Raw genomic sequence first — 21,269 nt, 5'->3', positions numbered from 1 at the left:
CTTGGTGCTTTATCTCTAATGCTGTTTATTCTCTTGTAAGCAGATAAGATGTTTGATTCGGCTGTGTGCGTTACTTCTGGCTGCGGCTCGGGAAGGAAGCGTTTAGTTAATCCTATAAACCAGCTTATAAATTAGAATATTACATGGGAGACATGCCCATTGAGGTCATAGTTACATCATTGATACGTTTTTTCCCCCTCATTTTTACAGATTTTATTAAGCCCTTTTTAATCTTCAAACCCTACAACTGACCCCTCAGATTTGTATTTTTTAAATGCCCTCTTTTTGTCTTTTATTGCCCTTTTTACAGTAGCTGCGGGGGGTTTAATTTTAGCCGTTTATACTTGTTACCTAAAGGAATACATTTTTTAGTGCAATTACTCAATGTGGATTTAAAGCTCTCCCATTTATCCTCAGTATTATTATGTGACAGTAGCTGCCCCCAGTCTATGCCCTGAAATGCTGCCCTCAACCCAGGGAAATGAGCCTTTTTATAATTCAGTGTCTTTGCTCTGCCGGACAGAGTTTGCTTCTTATAGTTTAGGGGGAATATAATTACTGTATATTGTGGTCACTATTACCTAGTGTTTCTCGAACAGTAACATTTCCAACAGGCTCTGCATCAGTAGAAATGATCAGATCCAACAGAGCATCGCCCATAGTGGGAGCTTCTACAAACTGGCCCATAAAGTGGTCCTGCAGCAAGGTGAGGAATCTTCTCCCCTTTGCGGTTGAGGCAGAACCATGACCCCAGTCAATGTCTGGGAAGTTAAAATCTCCCATTATGACCACTGTACCAGCCTGTGCCGCCCGCTCTATTTGGTTATACAGTTGGGCTTTTATCTCCTCTGTGATGTTAGGGGGTCTATAGATTACATCAAGTATTATATTTTCAGTGTTTATATCCCCTTGAACTTCCACCCATAAGGTTTCCACATACTTACCATCCTCACCCACAATTGCCTCTTTCACCCTTGTCTTCAGATCACTCCTCACATACAGGCACACGCCACCACCTTTTCTAGTGACCCAGTCTTTCCTAAATAGTGTAAAGCCCTCAATATCTACAGCCCAGTCATGTGAAGAGTCCAACCATGTCTCAGCCACACCAACTACATCTATGTGTTCTTCTAGTACCATAGCCTCCAGCTCCCCCATTTTTCTAGCTAGACTTCTGGCATTTGTGAAAATACATTTTAAATTACGATTACCCCCTCAGGTGAATACCGTAATAAAGATAAAATAAAAACTATGTAAAAAAAGCTGTTTTTTTTGTCACCTTATATCACAAAAAATGCAATACCAAGCGATCAAAAAGTTATACGCACCCCAAAATCGTACCAATTAAACAATCATCTCATCCCGCAAGAAATGAGACTCTACCTAAAACAATAGCCCAAAAAATATAAAAAAACGATGGCCCTTTTTTAAAAATGCTTTTTTTTATGTGAAACTGAAACAAATAACTAAAAAAGTTATCATATTTGGTATTGTCGCGTCCGTAACAACCTGCTCTATAAAAATACCACATGATCTAATCTGTCAGATGAACATTGTAAATAACAGAAAATAAAAACGGTGCCAAAACAGCTATTTTTGGTTACCTTGCCTCACAAAAAGTGTAATATAAAGCAACCAAAAATCATATGTACCCTAAAATAGTACCAACAAAACTGCCACCTTATCCTGTAGTTTCCAAAATGGGATAATTTTTGGGGGAGTTTCTACTCTAGGGGTGCATCAGGGTGTGCTATGGCAACTTAAAATTATCCCAGTGAAATCTGCCTTCCATAAACCATATGGCATTCCTTTCCATCTGTGCCTTGCCGTGTGCCCATACAGCAGTTTACGATCATATATGGGGTGTTTCTGTAAACTACAGAATCGGGGCAATAAATATTGAGTTTTGTTTGGCTGTGAACCCTTGCTTTGTTAGCGAAAGAAATTGATTAAAATGGAAAATCTGTCAAAAAAGTGAAATTCGAAATTTCATCTCCATTTTCCTTGAATTCTTGTGGAACACCTAATGGGTTAAGAAAGTTTGTAAAATCAGTTTTGAATACCTTGAGGGGTTTAGTTTCTCAGATGGGGCCATTTATGGGTGGTTTCTATTATGTAAGCCCCACAAAGGGACTTCAGACCTGAGCTGGTCCTTAAAAAGTGGGTTTTGGAAATTTTTCTGAAAAATTTCAAGATTTGCTTCTAAACGTCTAAGCCTTCTAACATCCCCAAAAAAGTAATTTACAAAATGATCCAAAACATGAAGTAGACAAATGGGAAATGTAAAGTAATAACTATTTTAGGAGTTATCATTAAAAGCAGAGAAATTGACATTTTGAAAATTGAGAATTTTTCTAAATTTTGGGTCAATTTTGGTATATTTTTTAATAAATAAAAATTAAATATTTTGACTCTAATTTACCACTGTCATGAAGTACAATGTGTGACGGGAAATCAGTCTCAGAATGGCCCTGATAAGTAAAAGCATTTTAAAGATACTACCACATAAAGTGACATATGTCAGATTTGCTAAAAATGGCCTGGTCCTTAAGGTGAAAAATGGCAGGGTCCTTAAGGTGAAAAATGGCAGGGTCCTGAAGGGTTTAAACTCCACTTATTCACAAGCCCACTTAGTACAGCAAGCCCAGGTAGAGCGAGAATAGGGATCCTGTTCATCTCACGTTCTCTGCCCCATTTTTCCTTATCCAATATGAGATATTTAATAAAAGCATTGATTGCTGTTCACATTCCGCAGAAAAGACGATGAGATGAATAGAGAAGTGAGGCTCATTATCTTATCTCCGATAGCTTTTCTGTAAGTTGCGCACAACTTTATCACACACTTTTGTTTATGGCCTAAGAAAATGACCTCTTCCTTGGTGATCTAATCTACAGGACTGATAATATTCTAGTGGCGTAATCTTCCTTTCAGGTAGAAAAAGGGGTTAATATTGGATTCCTTGCTGGTCTAGGATAAGGCTCTGCAGTCTAGGGTAGAAGACGGGGTAAATATTTGGCTGGGCTCTTTTGGGGTATAAATTCGAAGGGGGTGGGGGGTGTTAATTTCTGATTACCTGGTGTTCTAGTGTAATTTCCCCATCCTCTGCAGTCTAGAGTAGAAGATAGGGTTAATATTTGATTCTCTTGCATCTAGTGTAAAAGGTTGGGGCAAAATTTTTGGTTCCCTGGTGGCCTAGGGTAATCTTCCTTTACATGGTCTAGGGTAGAAAAAGTGATTCATGTTTGATTCCCTGGTGGTCTAGGGTAATGCCGCCATCCTTAGGCTACTTTCACACTCGCGTTTTGGATTTCCGTTTGTTAGATCGGATCCACCCAAAAAAACACGAGTGTAATAGTCGAAGGGTAGAAGAAGGGGTTTATATTTTATTCCTTTTGGTCTTGTGTTAAGCCCCCTTCTTTGGTGGTCTAAGATAGAAGATATGTTTAAGATGTTGATTCCCTGGTGGCCTAGGGGTAATGCTTTCGTTCCTCAGCAGTCAAGGTTAGAAAAGGGGGTTAATTTTTGGTGCTCTTGTGTCTAGTGTAAAAAGAAGGGGCTTCATATTTGATTCCCTCCTGGTCTAGTGGTAACGCCTCATTTCTTAGTAATTTAGAGTACAGTAGAGGAATCCCTTCTTGTTTTGTTACCTCCTTAGACTCCAGCGATATGTTGTGTCTCTGACTTGAATCTGAAACCTAGTGAGGTGCATATTGTGTTCAGAATTGCCTTCCCGCCTAGTCAAACTGATCAGTCCTGGGTGGAGATAAGGAGGTCTGTGTGGCTCTATGATTGGGCACAGTGCTTTCTCTACATGATATTTAATAGTTATTTGGATCTGCTACTGTGAGGCCTCTTGATGGCAAAAATGTTTCAGACATCTTTGCACAGATTTTATTTTATTTTTATTTTTTGTGCAATTTGCTGATTTCAGAATGAAGTAACTTTTAAGTTATTTATTAAAAAAAAACATTTCCTACCATTTTGCTGTTGCAAAGTTTATGTAACTCCTTCACCTAGCTGTTGGTGCTGCTGATTCTGACAGCTCGCAGTTCTGCTGTCCCTCCTCTCTGTTAGATCTTCTCCTCCCTGCTGATACTCAGAGAGTGTGCTGCCACTGTGTTAATTTAGGGCGTTTTCCTGGCGTTCCCCTGGTTTTCACCCTGGACTTCGCTGCAGGGGAACCACCAGGCTGCTACCTTCTGGAGTATTCTGTTTGGTTGACTGCTGACCCATGGGTTTCAGAGACACCAGTGCAGGGCGCTTGGGGATCAGATAAAGCCTTGGTCAGGGCAGGCAGAGTACGTGAAATCTCATGAACAGTCCGAGGTCAGGGTGGGCAGCTCAGTGTCGATACAGAGATCAGTCAGAGAGGCACCTTTCCAGGGAACTAGCAGGCTAGACAACCTATTAATCAGGCACTCTCCCATATAGGAAGTTGCTTTAAAGGATAACTGTCATATATTTTTTATTTTATTTGCCAGTTTATTAGAGCTAGGCATGTATACTTGAGTTAGTCTGTCAATGATTGTCAAAAGATCTGTAATTACCTTATAATAACAGCTTTCATTAAAATCATCTGTCCCTTTCCACTGCTCCATTAAAAGACCGTTGCTATGGCTCGTCTGTCTCCGGCTAATCATAAACAGAAGATGAAGGGGCGGTCCTCCACACTGCATGGCTGCATTAGTCTTCAGAGTGAGGAGGCGTGTCTCTCAGTAATCCAATCTGATTGGCTGGCAGGGAGCTGCTGGCTACAGCAAGTGTGTATGGGAAGTGAGGGAAGGCAGTTTTGGCCTGAGAGAACTGGCAGAGGAGCCATCTTGAGAAGATCCTCATATTGTAGGATTCAAACATCCGTTACTAAGGGGAAAACTCAAGGAAAACAGTGGTATGTGAAGAAACTAAACATTGCTTTATGCATAATGCTGCTGCAGCAGTAACATATGCTAAATAGGATTTTTTGATGAAAACATGACAGTTACCCTTTAAGTAGTCTAATGTGATCAGGCGTTGGTTGGTGTGAATTAGAATGCTTGCACACTGGTCCTTTTTAAGAGCTGGAGGGTGATTGAGCATGCCCTAAGGGCAAAGGAAGGAGGCCTTGCCGGCAAGAAGAAGCCTACAGCCAGGAACAGCCAGTCGGCTCCAACAGCTAGGCCTGCCATGAGGGAGCAAATGAAAGCTGCCGGAGCGGAGGTGAGCAGCACAATGCTCATGCCCACCTCGGAGAACGTAGCAGCAGTGGCTATGGGCTGCCTAAGGAACACTTATATTTTAATTTTTTTAGGGAAGACCGATCACAAAATCTGTTCTGTATCAGAATATAGATAGAGCGGAGCACCCATGGCAGAATATGCAGATAGGTGGGATTCACACACTCCTTAGCAACAGTGACTTTCTGCACAAGGGAGAAGAGATCCTTCATAACATGTAGAAGAAATCAGTCCAGGGATGAAGCTGTGCCGATATACGAGAGCAAGTGAAGGCAGCAGCATCCTGAACACACAGATCAAAAAATATATATCTGGGAGGGATATGTCTATATGAGAAAACTTAGAAACTAGGATCAACTGAATTAGGGGTGTTTGAAAATAATGAATGTTTGAGCCTGTAACCTTTTTCATACTACAGCAATGTACTCAATGAAACTGCACATCTTCAGTTTGCTTCCCCCTAGTGGTGGTGTTCACGGAGTGGTAATTTCCCTGTTCTAGGTATTGCACAAGCTGGATGCAGAAGAAACCTTCCGCATTGAAGAGAAATGCCAGAAATTTCACGTCTACAAAATAAAATTCCACTTCTTGCCATATGAATATTATCGGCGGGAGAAGTGCTTGAGACCTGAGGATGTGCTACGCATTATGGAGACCAGGTATGTATGCCTGATTTCAAAATTTCGAGGACAGCTCCACCTTCCTGGAGCTTGGCACAGCCACACAGGAGCCATTTGCAAGGGGCATATTTACCATATTCACTTAGCTTCTCTCTTTCATGTAGTACATACGGGAGAGGAGGGAGCAATTTGGGCTTCGGATTGTGTTCAGCCACCAGTTGGGGGCCATTTTTCCCTCGCTATAGCAGATCATGTGGCCCCAGCAGTCATCTTGCAAAAGCAGAACCTACGTGTCATGCCCCTAGCTACAGAACCCGGGAGTAGAACAAGTATTTTAAGCAATCGTTTTCAATCTGTGGGTTTCCATATGTTGCAAAACAGCAACTCCTAGCAGGCCAGCTGCAGACATGCTAGGAGTTGTAGTTTTGCAGCATCATCTGGAGAGCCAGTGGTTGCTCTCCATGCTCTTCTTTCGATTGACTTGTATAGAAGATCCTTGCTGGTTTTACTTGTGTATGGGGGAAGTCATAGGGATATGGTGCAGTGTACTGAGGCATTAAAGAATGATGACCCTAGCCTTACCATGGTTATTCCTGTCGTGTTATCCTGTGTCTGAGGTATGATGAATGCATGTTGACCATTGCAATATCTGCAGGTTCTTCCGAATTATGTTGGAAGCCATCAAAAGGAGAAGTGCAAAACTTGCCTCTTACAGGGATGTAACCAGCAGAAAGGCGTCTCAAAAAGATGTGGAGGATGAAGGCGGGGAAGCGGCAGCAACGCAGGTCGGTAACATTGAATAGGTACTCGCTGAAGCACAGCTCCTGTAAAAGGATTCTCTCCACCTGCCATGTGCCATTTATAATACTAGCAGCTTCTTAGATGTCCCCGACCTCCTGCACTGATCATTCACCCTCAATTCACTGCTAAAATCCATCTTAAGAAACGAGACAGATTACCAGCACATTGAGGGATCGGGTTTCAGCTGCTGCCCATGGGTGTCTATGGAGAGGAGAGGGCACTGAGGGAGTATGATCTTCTGGAATTAGACAGGGGGACAGAGATGCTGCTTCTTGTTCTAGTAAGTTTTCTACCTCACTCCAGTGCTGGATTCACGGCTACACTGCTCAATACTGCTGTATAATGTCCTTCATGCCGCCTTTAAATGTGTGCTACATAGAGACAGGGGAAGAGGATCTGTGTATGGGAGACATCATAGCGGCTATGTGTGCAACAGACTAATAGGTCCTACAGTGGGTGGCCACGCTGTTTAAATATATAACAAAGTTTTTCAGGGGTCATGCGACCAAAGCGTGGCTTGAATCACCTACTGACTAAATTTTTATTTTTAATACTTAAAACTTTTACTTTTATTATTGATATTTAAAATTTAACACTCTAAATTGATTTAAAAATTCTCAGAGCGAGCAGTGAGTACTGATATATATTCCTGTGTACCTCTGCTCAGAGTACACCACTGTGTAGGATAGCCCCTGATATTTTTCTCAGGGCTTCCCAAATTTCCTAAGCCTTTTCTGCAACTTTATGTTTAGTTGCACATATATCTCTACTATGGAGACTCACGATGCCCATCTGATTCTAAAATCTAAGGTGTTCCTGCTTCCCTATAGTAGAGATATATGTGCAACTAAACATAAAGTTGCAGAAAAGGCTTAGGAAATTTGGGAAGCCCTGAGAAAAATATCAGGGGCTATCCTACACAGTGGTGTACTCTGAGCAGAGGTACACAGGAATATATATCAGTACTCACTGCTCGCTCTGAGAATTTTTAAATCAATTTAGAGTGTTAAATTTTAAATATCAATAATAAAAGTAAAAGTTTTATGTATTAAAAATAAAAATTTAGTCAGTAGGTGATTCAAGCCACGCTTTGGTCGCATGACCCCTGAAAAACTTTATCATAGCGGCTAGTCTTCAGCATCTTCCATAGGGGCATTGCTGTGGCAGTCCTTGGATCCTTCAGAAGCGCTCCCGGGGGGGGGGAACATCCGGAATTTACCACTCTTTTGGAGGGGTTAAATGTTCATGATCGCCATTATTACCAATCATGGACAATGCCTCTGGGTGTCTGCTGTGTAAAACAGCAGGAGCCCAGCAACTATGATGCCTGTCGGCTTCTAATCAGGCGCTGTGTTTAAATTAAACCCCCAACTTGCACCCTACATATTTGGCACAAGTCATTTCGGGGTTAAAGAGAATGGGACTAAGCTGCAATACCAGACATGGCCACTAGTTAAACTATGGAGCTGTGCCTGGTAGACAGTGAAGGGGGCCCTTCAATCAGCTGATCAGTAGGGGTACTCAGAGTTGGATCTCCACTAGGGATGAGCGAACCGACTTCGGATGAAACATCCGAAGTCGATTCGCATAAAACTTTGTTCTAATACTGCACGGAGCGCTCATCCCTAATCTCCACCAATCTCATATTGATGGGCCTATCCTAAATTCTAGTCCTTTCAAGGGATTGTTGCATCTTGCTGTTTCCACCTAGGGGCCCATACTTAGTCCCATCTTGCCGTGAAAACAATGAGATGGGACAACCCCTTTAAAGTCCATGTAGACACGTCTGCTACCTGCACATGTCTGTTTTATTTGTACTCCCTGTAGTAAATGTGTTTTGTGATTCCTCTGTTATTCCTCCTGGAAATGTATTAATATATTGACAACTGTGTGTGTTACCATCCCCTGTCTGTGTGTTGACAGCTCCATTTCTGTAGAGACGCACCCCATTCACAGTGGGCACCTATTTGTCAGTTCATTCATACGTTTCCTTGAGGAATAATAGAGGAACAGTGCAACAGGGAGTGCTCCAGAGTTTTATAGGTAAAACATGTATTCATTAAAACTGATATGTCGGGGATGCTGACAGATCCTCTTTAAAGGGGTCTTATGTTGTTAGTTTCGGGCTGAGGGTCTGCCCATCTTCATCCACTTTACTTGGGAGCCACCGCATATGTGTGGCCTCCTTTCTATAGGCAGCCATGACTGATACTGTCTTAGAGGACCCAGACGCCGAACCCTCGCTGATCTCTGTCCTCTCGACAAGTTATCAACACTTTCAAATCATAAATCCAGGCAAAAATCAATAAACTTATCTCTGGGCTCCGATGTGAAAGCGCCCAGTCATAATACAAGGCAGACGTGACTGTGAGCAGACTCTGCCTGTGCCAAGCACGGATACCGCCAGCCTGCTGCACTTTATTGACCGTCACATGTTAATGAAGTGACTGCTTAGCACACAATATTTTTATGGCTATTTTTTTTTCTTTGCCATTAAAAATACTGTGCCTTTTTACCTTTTTTGTCTTGCTTTTTCCGTGTTTTTTTTATTTTTATATTTAAATATTTTATTTTTTTATTGCAGAAGCTTATACTGGCCTTTTTTCAGGTGTTTTCCAGCTTCCATGGAGATGCTTAAGGGTCCATACACGCAACCGTATTTCTGGGTCCGCATCCGTTTTGCGATTTTTGCGGAACGGGGACGGACTCGTTCATTCCAATGGGGCCACAAAAGATGAGGACAGCACGCAATGTGCTGTCCGCATCTGTAGTTCCATTCTGCAACCCCGCAAAAAAGATAGAACATGTCCTATTCTTGTCTGCAGACAGGAATAGGCATTTCTCTCATAATGCGGAACGCACACCGCCGTGTTTTCCGGATCCGCAATTTGCAGACCGCACAACACTTACGCTCATTTGAATGGACCCTAAAGGGCATTGAAGATATCAGGACCAGGCAGTGAAAATATCACCCCTGCCTGGTCCTGTCAATCAAAGTGGAGAGGGAGCAGCAGTTGCAGAGCGAGCTGAGCCTCTAGGTGTAATGGTAACGCCCCCGTTGCTCCTAGAGGCTCATTTGCATATATTAAAGCATCATTTTTGTCAGCAATGCGGGCACCTATGAACATGGGACCCACACAGATGCAACAGGTCAGCTGGTTTCATAGGTACAAATCTGCTGACAGATGCCCTTTAAGGAAAAAATGCCTGAAAAAAACACTGCATTTTCAAAAACAAAACTGCTTTGTAATGAATTTCAGACTTTAAAGTGAATGATAATATACGGTGTATCCAGAAAGCTCTCAGACCCTTTCACTTTTTTCCATATTTTGTTATGTTGAGGCTTTGTGCTGAAATAAAAAATGAAGTTTTCCCCCATCGATCTGCAAGTGAATACAGAATTTTTACGAAAGTTTGCAAATTTATTAAAAAGGAAAAACTATGCATGGACATAAGTATTCAGACACTTGACATTTAGCCCTGGGGCCTCCCATTTCTCTCGATCATCTTTGAGATGTTTCCTTGATTAGAGTCACCTGTGGTAAATACAGTGGATTGGTTTATACAATACACATCAGAGCAAAAAACAAGCCATGAGGAGGAAAGAACTGCCTGTAGAGCTCAGAGACAGGATTGTGTGGAGAAGGATACAAAGAATTTCTGCTGCTCCAAAATTTTCCTAGAGCACAGTGGCCTCCATTATTCTTAAATGTAAGAAGTTTGGAACAACCAGGACACTTGCTAGCGCTGGCCGCCCCACCGAGGTGAGATGCGAAAGAGCAGGGTTGTCCCACAGAGCGAGCTATCAAAGTTTGAGACTTGGCCACCTTCCAAACCTGTAGAGCTTCATTAAGAATAGGTAAGAAGGGCCCAGTGGCACTAGATCAACCCGGGTGCTGGTCTGCACTACAGAGAGGATCCTGCAACACCCGTGGCCTGATTTAACAAAGTCGGCTAGCTACATATTAACCACCTCCGGACCGCCTAACGCAGATGTGCGGTCCGGAGGTGGCAGCCCTGCGCAGAGTCACGCATATACGCGTCATCTCGCGAGGGCCGGGATTTCCTGTGAACGCGCGCACACAGGCGCGCGCGCTCACAGGAACGGAAGGTAAGCGAGTGGATCTCCAGCCTGCCAGCGGCGATCGCTCGCTGGCAGGCTGGAGATCCGAATTTTTTAACCCCTAACAGGTATATTAGACGCTGTTTTCATAACAGCGTCTAATATACCTCCTACCTGGTCCTCTGGTGGTCCCTTTTGTTAGGATCGACCACCAGAGGACTCAGGTAGGTCAGTACAGTCGCACCAAACACCACACTACACTACACCCCCCCCCCGTCACTTATTAACCCCTTATAAACCCCTGATCACCCATGATCACCCCATATAAACTCCCTGATCACCCCCCTGTCATTGATCACCGCCCTGTCATTGATCACCCCCCCTGTCAGGCCCTGTTTACGGATCCACGGATACATGGATCGGATCCGCAAAAAGCATACGGACGTCTGAATGGAGCCTTACAGGGGGGTGATCAATGACAGGCGGGTGATCACCCATATACATTCCCTGATCACCCCCCTGTCATTGATCACCCCCCTGTCATTGATCACTCCCCTGTAAGGCTCCATTCAGATGTCCGCATGATTTTTACGGATCCATGGATACATGGATCGGATCCGCAAAACACATGCGGACGTCTGAATGGAGCCTTACAGGGGGTGATCAATGACAGGCGGGTGATCACCCATATACACTCCCTGATCACCCCCCTGTCATTGATAACCCCCCTGTAAGGCTCCATTCAGACGTTCGCATGCGTTTTGTGGATCCGATCCATGTATCCATGGATCCGTAAAAAATCATGCGGATGTCTGAATGGAGCCTTACAGGGGGGGTGATCAGTGACAGGGGGGTGATCACCCTGATTACCCTGATCACCCCCTGTCATTGATAACCCCCCTGTAAGGCTCCATTCAGACGTCCACATGCGTTTTGTGGATCCGATCCATGTATCCATGGATCCGTAAAAAATCATGCGGATGTCTGAATGGAGCCTTACAGGGGGGGTGATCAGTGACAGGGGGGTGATCACCCTGATTACCCTGATCACCCCCTGTCATTGATAACCCCCCTGTAAGGCTCCATTCAGACGTCCACATGCGTTTTGTGGATCCGATCCATGTATCCATGGATCCGTAAAAAATCATGCGGATGTCTGAATGGAGCCTTACAGGGGGGGGTGATCAATGACAGGGGGGTGATCAGGGAGTCTATATGGGTGATCACCCCCCTGTCATTGATCACCCCCCTGTCATTGATCACCCCCCCCCCCCCCCTGGTAAGGCTCCATTCAGACATTTTTTTTGGCACAAGTTAGCGGAAATTTTTTGCTTGTTTTTTCTTACAAAGTCTCATATTCTACTAACTTGTGTCAAAAAATAAAATCTCACATGAACTCGCCATACCCCTCACGGAATCCAAATGCGTAAACATTTTTAGACATTTATATTCCAGACTTCTTCTCACGCTTTAGGGCCCCTAAAAAGCCAGGGCAGTATAAATACCCCACATGTGACCCCATTTCGGAAAGAAGACACCCCAAGGTATTCCGTGAGGGGCATATTGAGTCCATGAAAGATTGAAATTTTTGTCCTAAGTTAGCGGAAAGTGAGACTTTGTGAGAAAAAAACAAAAAAAATCAATATCCGCTAACTTATGCAAAAAAAAAATAATTTCTAGGAACTCGCCAGGCCCCTCATTGAATACCTTGGGGTGTCTTCTTTCCAAAGTGGGGTCACATGTGGGGTATTTATACTGCCCTGGCTTTTTAGGGGCCCGAAAGTGTGAGAAGAAGTCTGGGATCCAAATGTCTAAAAATGCCCTCCTAAAAGGAATTTGGGCACCTTTGCGCATCTAGGCTGCAAAAAAGTGTCACACATGTGGTATCGCTGTACTCAGGAGAAGTTGGGGAATGTGTTTTGGGGTGTCATTTTACATATACCCATGCTGGGTGAGAAAAATATCTTGGTCAAATGCCAACTTTGTATAAAAAAATGGGAAAAGTTGTCTTTTGCCAAGATATTTCTCTCACCCAGCATGGGTATATGTAAAATGACCCCCCAAAACACATTGCCCAACTTCTCCTGAGTACGGCGATACCACATGTGTGACACTTTTTTGCAGCCAAGGTGGGCAAAGGGGCACATATTCCAAAGTGCACCTTTCGGATTTCGCAGGCCATTTTTTACACATTTTGATTGCAAGGTACTTCTTACACATTTGGGCCCCTAAATTGCCAGGGCAGTATAACTACGCCACAAGTGACCCCATTTTGGAAAGAAGACACCCCAAGGTATTCCGTGAGGGGCACGGCGAGTTCCTAGAATTTTTTATTTTTTGTCACAAGTTAGCCGAAAATGATGATTTTTCTTTTTTTTTCTTTTTTCCTTACAAAGTCTCATATTCCACTAACTTGCGACAAAAAAAAAATAATTCTAGGAACTCGCCATGCCCCTCACGGAATACCTTAGGGTGTCTTCTTTCCAAAATGGGGTCACTTGTGGCGTAGTTATACTGCCCTGGCAATTTAGGGGCCCAAATGTGTGAGAAGAACTTTGCAATCAAAATCTGTAAAAAATGACCGGTGAAATCCGAAAGGTGCAGTTTGGAATATGTGCCCCTTTGCCCACCTTGGCAGCAAAAAAGTGTGACACATCTGGTATCGCCGTACTCAGGAGAAGTTGGGCAATGTGTTTTGGGGTGTCATTTTACATATACCCATGCTGGGTGAGAAAAATATCTTGGTCAAATGCCAACTTTGTATAAAAAAATGGAAAAGTTGTCTTTTGCCAAGATATTTCTCTCACCCAGCATGGGTATATGTAAAATGACACCCCAAAACACATTCCCCAACTTCTCCTGAGTACGGCGATACCAGATGTGTGACACTTTTTTGATGCCAAGGTGGGCAAAGGGGCACATATTCCAAAGTGCACCTTTTGGATTTCACCGGTCATTTTTTACACATTTTGATTGCAAAGTTCTTCTCACACATTAGGGCCCCTAAATTGCCAGGGCAGTATAACTACCCCACAAGTGACCCCATTTTGGAAAGAAGACACCCCAAGGTATTCTGTGAGGGGCATGGTGAGTTCCTAGAATTTTTTATTTTTTGTCGCAAGTTAGTGGAATATGAGACTTTGTAAGAAAAAATAAAAAAAATAAAATCATCATAATTTTCCGCTAACTTGTGACAAAAAATAAAAAGTTCTATGAACTCACTATGCCCATCAGCGAATACCTTAGGGTGTCTACTTTCCGAAATGGGGTCATTTGTGGGGTTTTTCTACTGTCTGGGCATTGTAGAACCTCAGGAATCATGACAGGTGCTCAGAAAATCAGAGCTGTTTCAAAAAGCGGAAATTCAAATTTTTGTACCATAGTTTGTAAACGCTATAACTTTTACCCAAACCATTTTTTTTTTTGCCCAAACATTTTTTTTTTATCAAAGACATGTAGAACAATAAATTTGGCGAAAAATTTATATATGGATGTCGTTTTTTTTGCAAAATTTTACAGCTGAAAGTGAAAAATGTCATTTTTTTGCAAAAAAATCGTTACATTTTGATTAATAACAAAAAAAGTAAAAATGTCAGCAGCAATAAAATACCACCAAATGAAAGCTCCATTAGTGAGAAGAAAAGGAGGTAAAATTCATTTCGGTGGTAAGTTGCATGACCGAGCGATAAACGGTGAAAGGAGTGTAGTGCCGAAGTGTAAAAAGTGCTCTGGTCATGAAGGGGGTTTCACCTAGCGGGGCTGAAGTGGTTAAAGGTGCGGCAGAGAGCCCCCGTCCCCTCTCCTGACAGGTCTGTCTTATTAGTAACTGCTTGCATTCCCCATGTAATAGCAATTCTGGAGTATCTATTCTTATAACTCTGATGTCCCATTCCTTTGTTATTCCTGCTAGAATATATGAATTGCTAGCAGTTTGCAGTGAAGGTCCAGGTGGGTGTTACCAGTTGGGGGGGATGTCGCTGCACAGTCTGACACTATTCAGTTACTGCAGCCAGGGTCAGACTGTGCAGGGATACAGCCTCAACTGGTAACACCCAGCTGGACCTTCATTGCAAACTGCTAGCAATTCCTTTACGATTTCTAGCAGGAATAATAAAGGGTTGGCACAATATAGAGTAATAAGAGATGGTTTAGAATTAGTATTAGATGGGGAATAGAATTGGTTACTGACACAAACACGACCGGAGAGGGGACAGCCTTTTGAAGTCCATTGCCTCATACTTCAGAAACGGAGGGGTGATCGAAGTGCACAATTCTCTCCTGCATTCTGTCCTCATCCATGTAAGAGCTTGCCCTCCTGTGTTTCTTAGGAGAACCAAGAAGCCGAGGCTGAAGAACAAGACATTGTGGACGCTGATGCTGAGGAGGGTGATGCCGATGCTACAGATGCAATGCGGAAAAAAAAGCAAGAGGAGGAGGTAAAGTGTCTGAGATGTCTTCACTAAACCTTTCAAGATGAACTTTTTGCAATGTCTATTTTTCATATGCACTGACGTTTTCATGGACCCCAGGTCATCCGACAGGCCAAAAACTTGTACTTTTGGCCTCTGTCAAGCAGGTGTATAACCAGTATTTATTTCCCCAGATAACTGAGAATTGTCTTATTCTGCACTTCTTCGTTTTGCTTGTATGAGGGACATAATGCAGTCTTTACAGCGCATGGGTTGAAGTGTCAGCCATGTTGGTTTATGTTGTGCTTTTATAGCAGTGTCTTCATAGTCATTTCTCCGGTAGGTCGATTATGAAAGTGGAGAGGAAGAGGGAGCGGAGAATGAAGAGGAGCAGGACGAGGAGAATGCTTCCACTGAGGAAAAGGTTGAGAGTGAGGAGGATGAAGAAGATCGCAGTCCCTCACCTTCCTCCAAAGAGAGAGAAACCGAAACAAACATAACGGAGAACGTGTTGTCAGAGGGCCGGGTGAACGCTGTCCTGGATCTCAATCCCAGCATCGAAGACTACTCCTATGACGCAGAAAGAAGCTTGTGGTGTCAGGTGAGATACGGCAGGACACGTGTGAGGCAGACCAAAAATACAGTTCAAAGAAAGGAGTTGTCATTCTGGTCTCCTAAAGAAAGAGGTACAACAGTGGACTCCACTGTCCGAATCTGCCTGAAGCTTCCACGGTCATTATTTAATAAGACATTGCTGTGGGCCACCATGCTGGTTACGGCTCATGCACATGGCCGCTCTCCGGCCATGCCCGTATTGTGGCCTGCAAACAGCTTCACTTGAATGGGTCCGCAATCTGGAAGGTCTGGTGCGGATCGGAGGCACAGAACCCCACAAAAGCACTACGGAGTGCTTCTGTGGGGTTTCTCTCCGTGCCTCCGCACCGCAAAAAAAAATAGAACATGTTCTTTGTTTTTTTTGCGGGTGGTTCGGATGGATCACGGACCCATTTAAGTTGAATGGGTCTGGATCCGTCTTCAGCAGCTGCACGGATGTTGCCCGTGCATTGGGGACCGCAAATTGCAGTCCCCAATGAACGGACAGACGTGTGCATGAGGCCTTATGTAGAGAGTCTACTTCCGCACATGTACAGTGTGTTCATCTGATATCTGTTGCTATTTCCTTTACCTGTGGATAAGCGCTCAATCTTAGGGCTCATGCACACGACCGTTGGGTGTTTTGCAGACCGCATTTTGCGGAATGGAAGGGCCAGCCCCTAATAGAACAGTCCTATACTTTGTCTGTAATGCAGTCAATAATGGGACATGTTCTATTTTTTTGCAGAACGGCTATCAGGACATACGGACACGGAATGCACACTGAGTCATTTCTGTCTTTTTTGTGGCCCCATTGAAGTGAATGGTTCTGCATAAGGACCACAAGGGGATTTTTTAACATTTGGTCCACTCTTTTGTAAACTCAGCTGATGAAAACTAGGTTCCGCCTGCGAGAAACCTAATGTCACTCTTAGTTTACCTCTGCAATATTTTTAGCAGATATCATTGGCTACTTCGATTGCCTATGGATAGGCAATTTGTAATCTTAGTTGGTGAAAATGGGGTTCCGCCTACGAGGAACCTTTTATGAGATTGTGATTGCTGCTTGTTTCTTCCTGAGGAACAGGCTTCAGCATTTGGTTATAAAGGACTAAGGCTACTTTCAGACTGGCGGCAACCTTTACCGGCAGGGAACAGCCTCCTGGATCCGTGCTACCCCAAGTCCACCGTGCTGGCGGAAGTCTGCTCCAGCCCCGTTCACTATATTGGGGGCGGGCCGGTAGTCCAGCCACAGCGCGGCAAACATGCAGTTTTATTCCGGCCGCCTCTCGGCCAGAACAGCCTGCCGGAGGAGGCTAACACAAGTGTGAAAGTAGCCTTACAGGGGTTTTCCCATGAACAATACTTATCACCATCCATGTGCTTTTAAAGTCTAAGAGTTACGGAAACTGCAGAGAGCATATAATATGTTAACCGGTGGGTTTTGCAGTTCAGTAATGGTTGTAGCTTTACAGCTCACGGGCATTGCAGAATATGAGGGTAGGTTCACCTGAGGACTCCCATTCACCACACTTCATAAATTATGCAGAACAGGTTAGACCTACGGTGGCGCTGGTAATTTTAGAAGCCGTGTAGAGGAATCCTACTTCTGCTTCTCAGGCAATAAATATTACTCAGCTTTGTGTTTTCCCGGCGCCTCCCCCGACGACACTGACAGGAGGGTGCTCCCCGACCTCAGGACAGGAAACAACATGGAAGCTCAAACTTTAAAAGGGGCCTCCTCTCCTTACATAATCAGTGTTGTTTTCTGTCCCGGACAGCGTGGAAGCTCCTCCTGTGTTCCTGAGTAGGTTTGCAGCAGTACCAAGCGTACGGCCTGGTCTCTTCCCCCTACTAGTGGGAGGGCCGTTTTAGTGGACAGGGGCTCCGGGGATGCGTGGCCTCCCTTCACTGTACCTTTGGCGTAAGTCCTGTTGTAAGGCAGCCCCGGGCTCTATCCTGCATGCTCCGTTTGGGGAGAGCAGGATATTCTTGCGGCATTCCGATGGGTGGAGACTCCTGAAGGGGGAGGAGTCTTGTTCTGGTAGGGGGTGTTGCGCTGCGGCGTCTCGCGCGCACGGACGTCATGACGTCACAGACATCACTCAGAAGGCCGGATCCAGGGAGCAACGACACGTGCTGTTCCCTTTCCTGCGATGTCGGCTCCTACTGACCCAGATTCCGCCCGCAAGCCTCTGGATGTGGCCGCAAGCACCATCAGCCCAGTAAGCCTCCTCTCCTGACTTGGGCAGATATTGGTGTATGGGTTACGCCTATTATCCACCTTGGCTGCCTGGTGCTGGTGTCTATTCCTTGGAAGTTTTCTGAACCCTATTTATTTTATTTTTGTTTAAATTTCATTGGGTAGAGACACCTCCACCTCCGAGGCACCTGAGTCTGATTATAGTCGCAAAAAATGTGCTATCTGCAAAAAGTCATTTATATCTAAAGCCAAGAAATCACTTTGCCCCAAATGTGCTGAAAAAGTGGTGGCTGAAGAATCTCCTTCCTTCTTAGGCTCCATGCGGAGTTAATGCTGCAGTGGAGTCTGGCAGCAGAATCAGAAGATCAGCTTCTAGTACATCTAGACCTTGTTCAAAAGACCTTCACAGATCTGGGATGGATCATAAATGTCAAAAAATCCAACCTCGTTCCGGCTGAGCAAAAAGTATTTTATGGTGTTCGTCTCGACTCTTGCTTACTGATGTCCTTCCAGAAGAGAAGCAGTCCTCCCTTCAACTAAAAGTAAATCCGTTTTGCAGTCTAAGATCCACTAGCATCAGAAACGTCATGACAATCATGGGAATTCTGACATCCTTAATCCCTGCTGTCAGATGGACACAAAGCCACACCAGAATTCTGCAAGCCTTTCTTCTAGCATCTTGGGATGGCAACAGAATCTCTCTGGACACGAAAGTTTCAAATCCACAATTCGTAAAACGTTCCCTGGCTTGTTGGAGGATAAGAAGAAATCTGCAGAGAGGTGTCTTCTGGCGTCAAGAAAATCTTCTAGTGGTGTCTACAGATGCCAGCAGACAAGGCTGGGAGGGGGTCATGCGGGGAACCTTGTGGTTTAAGGAGTCTGGGACGACTCTATGTTAAATGCATCATCAAAGAGAGCTCAGAACAGTCTACAAAGTTCTTCTAGCCCTTCACTCAAGAACCTCTGTCGATCGTATCAAAATCCTGCCGGACAATATGACTATTGCTTATTTAAACCGGCAAGGAGGTACTCTGAGCAGATCTCTGGCAGCATCAAGGGATACGGGATAGCTTTCTTTTTGCGGAGAAACACCTATCCTCTCTAACGGCCGTGCATTTAAAAGGAAACCGCAATATGGTGGCTGACTTCCTCAGCCGTCAAAAAACTCTAAAAGAGGGAGAATGGACTTTACATACCAATGTCTTTCTTCAGATTACCAAGATGTGGGGTATTCCGGTTCTGGATTTATTCGCAGACCGGAAGAACAGGAAAGTAGAAAGATTCTGTTCCCTGTCCCCCCTAGGGGGTCTGGAGATAGTGGCCTGGGGGCCCATTCAGCCTGATTCCGAGAACCCTGATGAAAGTGGCGGGAGACAGCACAGGTCATCATGATTGCTCCATGTTGGCCAAAACGGGCCTGGTTTCCCCTCATACTCAAGCTGTCGCAAGGAATATCCTGGACCCTTCCAGTGTTTCCAGGCCTTCTTCAACAAGGGCCAGTTCACCATCCAGGGATCTCTCAGCTGAAGTTGACAGCATGGAGATTAAATGCAAAAATCTGAAAAAGAAGGGTCTCTCTGACCCTGTAATCTCTACCTTTAATAAAGAGTTGAAAAATTATTACCTCCAAGATCTATCTCAGAACGTGGAAAGCCTTCCTTTTGTTTTCTAGTGACAGGATTCAGCAAAGTCCCTTACTTAACATACCTGTCATTTTAGATTTTCTACAGACGGGTTTAAACAAAGGGCTTAAACCATCCAACCTTAAAGTTCAGATCACCGCTTTAGTTTTTCTAGACACAAATCTTTCTGATCATCCTCTAATCAGACGGTTCATCAAGGGAGCAATCAGAGATTCCCCCAGATTACACTCTACCATTCCACCTTGGGACTTGAACCTAGTCCTTCCGGCACTGGTGGACTCTCCGTTTGAGCCTATTGAGCATATTTCTTTCTAACTCCTGACCTTAAAGGGGTTCTCCAGTTTGTTTAAACTGATGATCTATCCTCTGGATAGATCATCAGCATCTAATTAGATGGGGTTCGACACCCGGGACCCCTGCCGATCAGCTGTTTGAGAAGGCTGCGGCGCTCCAGCAGTGCCGTGGCCTTATTACTGTTTACTGCAGGCCCAGTGACGTCACGACTAGTATCACTGGCCTGGGCGGGGCTAAGCTCCATTCAAGTGAACAGAGTTTAGCCGCGCCCAGGCCAGTGATACTAGTCATGACGTCACTGGGCCTGCAGTAAACAGTAATAAGGCCACGGCACTGCTGGAGCGCCGCTGCCTTCTCAAACAGCTGATGGGCGGCGGGTCCCGGGTGTCGGACCCCCGCTGATCAGATGCTGATGAACTATCCAGAGGATAGATCATCAGTTTAAACAAACTGCAGAACCCCTTTAAATACTTCCTTCCTCCTGGCCATAACAACAGCAAAAATGGTGGGGGAAATACAGGCCTTCTCTTGCTGTCCTCCTTATCTTAGGATCCTGGATGACAGGATAATCTTAAGACATTGTCCATCCTTTCTACCGAAGGTAGTATCCAGGAAATCATTTTACCATCATTCTGTCCGTCGCCTTCGACAGACCTGGAGAGGCGCTTTCATAACCTGGATGTGAGACGACTTGTGCTTGCCTGGGCCAGTAAAGCCACCATTGCAAGGTGGATAAAGCAGGCAATTTCTCTGTTATGCTTAAAAGAACCTAGATCCTCCGAAGGGACTTGGGGCCCATTCAACACGGGCTATGTCTACCTCTTGGGCAGAAAATGTGACCATCTCGATTGAACAGATTTGCGCCTAATCCAATGACTTTCTTCAACCATTACAAATTAAATGTCACGCATAATCAGGATTTAGCCTTTGGGCGCAGAATTCTTTATGCCGTAATCCAACCCTAGTAAGACTCTGTTATTCCTCCTGTCAGTGCCGTTGGGGGAGGCGCCGGGGGAAAAAGGGTTAATTACTGTTACTGGTAATTTGATTTTCCATTAGCCTCCCCCGAGGGCACTGGGGGGTTTCCCACCCTTCATTGTGGTTTTCCTTGCATTTGTAATTTCATGTTCATTCTTGTGTTCCGGTTGGACGAATATAATTTTGTTCTTGCCTCACTACCGTGTACTTTGTTATTTACTGATTAGGTAAGGGCAGGAGAGGGCCCTTTTTAAAGTTTGAGCTTCCGTGTTGTGTCCGGTCCTGGGGGCGGGGAGCACCCTCCTGTCAGTGCCGTTGGGGAAGGCTATTGGAAAATCCAATTACCGATCAGAGTAATTAACCCTTTTCTACAGTAAGGACATTCCTGCAGCCATGAAATAACACTACTGATGGACAAGAGGGTAAAATCCTGACAGGACTAAGGGATCA

General features: G+C 44.5%; 1 protein-coding gene across 1 annotated transcript in view; it reads left to right on the top strand.

Moving 5' to 3' along the window:
• POLR1A (RNA polymerase I subunit A) overlaps positions 1 to 21,269 on the top strand; it is a 92,280-nt gene that overhangs the window by 56,626 nt on the left and 14,385 nt on the right. The window contains exons 27-30 of the mRNA XM_044295081.1: positions 5,716 to 5,873; positions 6,490 to 6,619; positions 15,027 to 15,134; positions 15,451 to 15,708. Of these exons, the coding sequence (XP_044151016.1) occupies positions 5,716 to 5,873; positions 6,490 to 6,619; positions 15,027 to 15,134; positions 15,451 to 15,708 (654 nt within the window). The remainder of the gene's footprint in view (positions 1 to 5,715; positions 5,874 to 6,489; positions 6,620 to 15,026; positions 15,135 to 15,450; positions 15,709 to 21,269) is intronic.

Source organism: Bufo gargarizans, chromosome 1, assembly GCF_014858855.1.
Source record: "Bufo gargarizans isolate SCDJY-AF-19 chromosome 1, ASM1485885v1, whole genome shotgun sequence".
Classification (NCBI taxonomy): domain Eukaryota; kingdom Metazoa; phylum Chordata; class Amphibia; order Anura; family Bufonidae; genus Bufo; species Bufo gargarizans.
The sequence above is the reverse complement of the archived record's forward strand: the minus strand, read 5'-3'. Positions and strand labels throughout refer to the sequence as shown.